Source organism: Oryza brachyantha, chromosome 5 (genome assembly GCF_000231095.2).
Source record: "Oryza brachyantha chromosome 5, ObraRS2, whole genome shotgun sequence".
In the NCBI taxonomy this organism is placed as follows: domain Eukaryota; kingdom Viridiplantae; phylum Streptophyta; class Magnoliopsida; order Poales; family Poaceae; genus Oryza; species Oryza brachyantha.
Genome location: NC_023167.2, coordinates 11,126,130 through 11,133,643, shown reverse-complemented (window position 1 = coordinate 11,133,643; position 7,514 = coordinate 11,126,130). Strand labels below are relative to the sequence as shown.

The 7,514-nt window shown below is 36.5% G+C and overlaps 1 protein-coding gene across 1 annotated transcript; it reads right to left on the bottom strand.

Annotated features, from left to right (window-relative positions):
* Window positions 1-3,633: 3,633 nt before the first annotated feature.
* Window positions 3,634-4,592, bottom strand: LOC121054531 (NRR repressor homolog 1-like). Its single transcript, XM_040524538.1, has one exon. The coding sequence runs from the start codon at window positions 4,501-4,503 to the stop codon at window positions 3,988-3,990; it is 516 nt and encodes a 171-aa protein (XP_040380472.1). The 5' UTR covers window positions 4,504-4,592; the 3' UTR covers window positions 3,634-3,987.
* Between the last annotated feature and the right edge of the window lie 2,922 nt (window positions 4,593-7,514).

Here is a 7,514-nt window from a genome sequence, read left to right as displayed (position 1 = left end):
TTCATAGGTTCTGTTTTGTGTTTTTGGTAGCCCATGGTTGATGACTGATAAAATCCAACCACAGTATTAGTTGTTCCGTTGTGAAGTTACATATGAGATTATAGCAATGCGAATAACATGGGATTTTTTTATATAGGATTGAACCTCCGCTAATGACGGGTAATAGCAATACTCTAATAAGAACCAAACAAGAGTATAAAATGAAAACAATATACTCCCCTAGCATTTATAACTACGGAGAACAAACTAATTGGTGAGATTGAGGTCGTGACTAGTACAGAGGTGGCTTCTCAGATCTTAACTCAACAAGGTTTGTGTTTGTAAAGACAATCTTCACCTTATCTTCAGTGGTTTTGTATTTATTGGTATGTTTGGATGCTACCCTGAGCTCCACGCTTGAGAAAAACTCACATCTAAAGGTAGCCTGCTATTTTGAGATTTTTAACCTGGTCATATAGCCCTGAGTTTTGTTGGTTGGTTAACAACTTGAGCCTGAGATCAAAACACAAATACAAAATACACTTTGTCAACAAGGAAATATCAAATCGAGCATTGGCATTCAAACTATAGCGGCTTCGTGTGGTGGTGGAGAGTGGTTGGTCTAATTTAGGAGACGTATTTTGGTTGCCTGAGTCTGTTTGAATCAAAGAGCATATTATATTAGGGTAGCAACTAAACAACTTACTCACAGCTCTCAGGCTCGCTTCTTATCAGACAAATCTCTTCGAGAGCAGCAACCAAACAAGCCCTATGTCCTCAGTTATCCTACTTATCTAAATTAAGGTAACATAAGTATAGATAATATTTGAATAGTGTTGGTAAAAGCTGAATAGGGTTCTGTAACCATGTGTATTGCTTTTTTTTCTAGCATACTTTGTCGTGACTTTATGTGTTTCCTTTTCGTATATGACTTATACATGTAGTACTTTCACTGAAGTATACATCTATGGGTATCTTATATCTATTAGCCTGACAATGGCCAATGTTGTTTCTGGTTTTACTTCATAATAAATTTCTTCATAATAAATTTTCAGTCTACCAGCTTATCTAAGGTCATGTTTAGTTCCCAAAAATTTTCTCCCAAAAACATTACATCGAATCTTTAGACATCTAAATAGAGCATTAAACATAGATGAAGAGAAAAACTAATTATACAGTTACGTGAGAAATCGTGAGATGAATTTTTTGAGCCTAATTAGTCTATGATTAGCCATAAGTACTACAGTAACCAACATGTGCTAATGACGGATTAATTAGGCTCAAAAGATTCGTCTCGCGGATTCTAGGCGAGCCGTGAATTTCGTTTTTTCATTCGTGTCTGAATTAAAACTTCTTCCAATATCCAGTCAAATATCTGATGTGACACCCAAAAATTTTTATTTTTCCATGGAAACACCCCCTAAAACTCTTTGCAGCTCTATTGAGCAATAGCCTATATTAATATTGTTTCAGTCTTCACTTTTGATAGGACAGGTAGAAATCATCCAAAGCACTCCCCATCAAAAGCAAGGAACACGATTTCTCCTCTGGAGTGTCCAACTTTTGGACAGTTCACCGGCCGGAACAATCATCTTTACAATAAAATGTTTTTGGCAGAATTATGTAGTATTCAAATATCTAAAAAAACATTTTCCATTCAAATTTGTAGGGATACTTGATGATTTTGTGGTTTTTTTATGACTCAATACATGAAGATTTTGTAAAAACGCAAGCGTGTGATAAGCCTTTTAAAAAATTATTGATTTTATCTCTCTTAATCAATTCAAAAAATTTTCGTTACTTTCTTTAATGATTATTCCAGCACTTTTATTGTGTTTCTAAAAATATTCTGTTTTGCATATGCATCATATCAAAATATTGTATTTTCTCTATTGATGTGTTTATGTTATCGTTGCATTGCAAATGAGGCTGTGGCGATAAAGTTACGAGTGAAACTAACTCTATATATTATAAAAATTTAAATCTTGTACTTATAATTATACTCTCTTAGGTATATTTTTCATACATTTTTTTAGAAATGTAACGTATTTCTTTCTAACATAACATCTCTTTATTGCAAATGTATAGTAAATTTTAGGTTGCGTGAATTTTACAACACTATTAATAGATTATTTTAACAGTGGATCAAGCATTCAAGCCTTACGTACGTGTAGGATGGATCCTGGTTGAAAGCCCATGTACTACTAGAGTTTCATACTGAATATGTTCGATTACGAGGTACTCCCTCCCATTTTTTTTATATAACGTTGGTTACTTCAATTTTAAACTAACCAACGTCATATATTTAATTATGGAGGGAGTACTATATAATATAAAGTTATAATACTTTCTCAGTATTTAAATAAATGATAACGTTGATATCTTGATGCACGATATTAGCCATTTGTGTTATTTAATTTTTGTAAAATATATAAAATTTAAGTTATAATTAAAATATATTTAGCAATAAATTAAATTATAAATAAAATAAATAATTATTATATATATTAATAAGATAAATGGTTAATGTGGGTCAAAAAGTCAACGACTTTCTCGAGTACGTGCCTAAGATATCAGTATAGTCCAACCATTGTATATGCACCTCTGTCACTTACCCTTCAACTCATAAGCCACAGCCAAAATTTAAATTTAAAAAATATTTTTTAAGTCGATTTTAAGGTTTTTTCAATTATAGTTTATTTTCAGCATTTATTTTTAAATTGCTCTGGAAACTAGCATAAAAGTATTATAACTTATAATCATCATAACTAAACATGATGATGTTGATGCTCTCTCCCTCTAAAATAGAAAGATTTGTGCCGCTTTCATAATACGCATCACTGAATGTGGTTTTCTTCGGCAACCAACAGTCGATGTTGTACTCGCTTCGTCCAAAATAAATTAACTTATAGAGTTTTAACTTTGTTTTAAAATAAATTGACTTATAGAATTTCAACTTTATTCCAAAACAAATCATTTTTTTCACTCTTGCCTACCCATAGTTTCGCAAATCGAGAAACTTTATTGTTTCAATACCCCTCACCTATCCACCCACTAATATTATCTTGCTATTGTGATGGGTATTTTGGTTATTTGACTAACTCAGTTCTTTCTTAGGAAGCTAGGGGTGGATGTTTTTGGGGATAAAGAAGTAGCAATTAGCCCATATTAATATTGTTTCAATCCTCCCCTAGACAGGTAAGTCAATTCAAGTAAATTTTCTGCTTATATTTACGAGCAAATCCACGTTGCTCAACAAAATGATAATGTCATTCCAAATAAACAGTTGGTACATGGAAATGTCACTTTTCACTTATACTTATGCTTATAAGTCAAAATTTGAATATAAAACCTTAAATTTAGAGTTAATTTTAAAAATATTTTTTAACCGAAATTTATTTTTCAGTCTTGGCTTTTTAGATTGTTAAGAATACGTACTTTTATTCTAAATTATTTTTTTATAAAAAACCAAACAATCAGCCCTTAAAAGTTACGTTTAGAAGCTTCATCCCCAAACTAGGGGTTACAAAGAACAGACCAAAAGTATAGTAAGCAAACTATAGGCATTTAACAGGTTTTTTTATAAAATTTAATTTAATTTAATTTCTTTAAAACTCCAAATTTAATTTAATTTCTTTAAAATTCCTACAAAAATTTCTTCTCCAAAGGACGTATAGATCCCAATTTACAAATAGGTGATATAAAAACTTACTCGGTACTAATCCTGTTCATCAAATTGATTCCTGTTTTCGACTAAAGAATTGAGCAGTTCAAATTTAAACTAGAGCTATTTATCCCTTTTTCAGGTTCAGAAGAATGATGTAACACACCGGATGGATAATCTAATTCATGCCACCACTGCATTTTTCATCAGTTTTGATACAAATTGCAGATGTTTGCAACTTAAACTGATCACATGGCATGGATTGATTATGTGATAATCACGCTTGACTGCATCAGAGAAAAGTCCAAACGGATCGAAGACCAAGTCCAAATGAAACCGGCTAACTAGCTGGTCAGTGGGCCCGCGCGCCGCGACGCCGCGAGCCGGTGCTCCTTCCCTTCGACGACCTCGCCGTCCTCCTCCTCGTCGTCGGTGGCGCCGGCCGCCGCCTTCTCCGTCCGCCGCCTCGCCGCGGGCGCCGTGGCGCCGTGCTCAGCTCCTCTCTGCTTCTTGCTCTTGCTGGAGCACGCCGCGTCGTCGCCGACGTCGCCGGCGGAGGCCACCGGCTCGAAGTCCTCCATCCTGAACGCCGGCCTCCACGGCGGCTCCGCGCACCTCGCCCGCTTGTCGCTCTGCCCGCCGCCGCCGGCGGCGGCGTTCATGTACATGCCTCTCATCGCCCGGATGTTGGCCACCAGCGCGTAGAACCTCTCCATCTGCTCGTCCTCCCCAGCGACCACCACCTCCTCCTCCTCCCCCCTCCGCTCCGACAACGGTGTCGACGCTGCCGCGCCGCCGCAGCCGGGGAGCGGCGGCGCCGGCTTCACGCCGCCAGCCACGGCGTCGCCCATTCCCTCCATGTGTATACACCTCGCCGGAGTAGCCGAGTAGCTTGCTTGCACGTGAGTGGGCGAGAGAGATGAGGAGACGAGGCGAGCAGTTTGGAATGGCGCGAGGCGACGACGGCTATAAATACCGGCCGCGCCGCGCGGGGGGAGGGAGGGGTGACGTCACGTGTCCTGCGCAAGCCGGCGCGCATCTCGTCGGAGAGGAATTGCTAATTGGATTAGCCGCTTAAACTAAAACGTGCAGAGGAATTGACCCAGCTGGGGGGCTAAGCTGAGCTGGTCTTTGTATTTTGTCCTTTTATTATATCTCCGTTTAATACTAGGAGAAACTGTGTGCGTGTAATCGACATAGCTAGATTTTTACGATCGAATCAGTATTCAAATTTTGTGACAACTGTTTGTGTACATAATTAAACGACCGAATTAATTAATACAAATAGAAAGTGATAAGCTTATGTTGGAAATATCAGACGAGGAATTTTTATATAGAAAAATTTCACACGAAACGTACAAGATTGCAAAGTATGTCTGTAGAAAAAAATGATAATCCATAATTTAATATTAACGCATATTCGTACTGCCCATTTGCTGAGTTGGTCCACCAAATGGTCTCTGCCTCTCTGGTCCAAACAGGCGAACAGATTCATCGGTGAAGAGGGATAGAGAAGGGGATGATTTAACATCTTCTAAACTTGGATTTATTCAGAGAATCTGATGGAAAATACGTTAGAAACTACGTACGTGCTTCTCCGGTTACCATGGCACAAGACTAAGGTCTTGTTTACTTTGCAAAAAGTTTTTAAAAAACATCAAATCAAGTTTTTTATACCCATTTGAAGTATTAAACGTACTCTAATTATAAAACAAATTTCGGATTCCGCCTGAAAACCGCGAGACGAATCCTTTGAGTATAATGAATTCATCATTAGTAGATGTTAGTTAGTGTAGCATTTATAGCTAATCACGTTCTAATTAGGCTTAAAAATTTATCTCACGATTTTCCACGTAACTGTGTATTTAGTTTTATTGTTCATATATATTTAATACTTTATTTTGATGTTTAAGGATTCGATGTGATGTTTTTAGAAAAAGTTTTTAAAAACTAAACAGGACCTAAGCTGGGACTTTGCTGGTGACGTCACTCTGGCTACTACTACTATTTCTTTTTTACATAAAATTTTATGTTTGTTCATCGTTGAAAATGTATACAATTTTGAATTTGACTTGAAGCTTTGAATAAACGGGTTTGGTCAGGCCTCGACAGAAGGGGAAAAAATGCCGAGTCAACACATGATGTAAAAAGGGTGCTGATCACTGATCAGGGTGGTTCTTTAAAGGCAAATTGTTAAATTAGAAACGCCGTCCAAAACGTGTTTCCTAATTAAACCATGACTGAATGACCAAAAAAAATATAAGACAGGCCGAGTAAATATTTTTTAAATTGTATTCAGTATAGTTTTAGAAATAGCCCCGTTTTTACGATGTCGCATTTAAATGACTAAAATACCAACTCCCCTCATTCAGAGTATTTGATACAAAATTTAAGTTAACCTTTCAAATTTTAGACGAACAATATTTTTCTACAACATCTAAAACGTTTATGATATCCAGAGTATTTTCCAAAACAAATGTACATATTCTTTTTTTTATAAAGTTAATCATCTGGAAAATCATCAACCATCAAAGTTCAAAGTTTTAACTCAACATTTTTCCTAATCACCAAAATGTTCATTAAAAAATGTTCAAAACAATGTTTAACGAAAATCGTCAAAAGCAAACTGTATCCCTGTCAACGAAATAAAAGAGAGATAAAAAGAAGGGAAAGTGAAAAGTGAAAAAAGTAAAATATGCTGGCTGTATAGTAAAATAAAGCCGAGACAAAGACCCACCCTCTGAAACAGGTGGAACAGATCATTCCACTGGTCATCCCTTTCTTTTTTTTTTTTTCTAATTACTCCATGTACCACTGTTATCGTTGGTTGTGACGAAAGTAACCCAACGTCAGCAAAACAATGCTTTACTTATGAGGAAAGAAAATTAAAACTTAAATTTAAAGAAGATTTTGAGAATTTTATCGTAATTTATTTTCTGACCTTCAAGTTTTAAATCCTGAAGAGCATATATATTTTTACTCATAATTTAACTTTTTAATCATGAATAAATCATCAATATTGTTATACCCCCTCCATATTTTAATAGACCGTTGCTTTTTGTCAGGTCTTTGACTATTCAACTTGTGCAAAATATTTTGTAAATATGTGAAAGTAAGTTATAATTAAATTATATTAAGTAATAGTTATAATGATAATAATATAAGTTTTTTTAAGTAAGGAGAATAAATACAAATGACAGACATATTAGAGTATCTCTAAAAGAATGACCATCTCACTTGTTATACTTAAAGTTGATAATTTTGCATTAAAAAATTATTCTCTAAAAGAGTAGCTATTTAACTTGCCATGTCATTTAAATGGCTAAATTTGACAACGCATTCTCTCACTAACAAAATTATTATCCATGGGTCTCATATGGATGGGACCCTCTTGTCATCCTCCCCTGCCAGGATTTGGAGAGTGGGAATGGAGAGTCTCTTAGAGACGCTCTCATAATTCAAATTATCAAAATTAAAATGAATAGTAAAATTTTGATTTGAATAGTCAGATTTTAGTTTTTTCTTTGAGACGCTCTTAGCACCCAATTTGGACAAAACTAGCGGTGGTTTCCGCCAAGAGAGGCATCCGCGCACCGAGACGGAGACGGAGACCGAGACGGATTCGAGGGGGGAGAGGGGGAAAGTCGAAAGGATCTCCATCGGCTGACGTCATCCTCGCGACGTCAGCGAGGGTTGTGTCACGCTGTACTGTCTCATAGCACGCTACTACCGCGACTTGGCGCCGCTGGGAGGCAACAGCGACGCGCCGCTCGTTTCCTTCGCTGCTCCTGCTACTGCCGGTCTGTTATTTACCACCGTTAACTAATCCAAATTTCTCATTTTTCACGTATATACGTCTTTCACACTGCTA

Bases quoted from the DNA above. Each gene is read 5' to 3' on its own strand.
- LOC121054531 (XM_040524538.1), bottom strand. From the start codon at position 4,503: ATGGAGGGAATGGGCGACGCCGTGGCTGGCGGCGTGAAGCCGGCGCCG.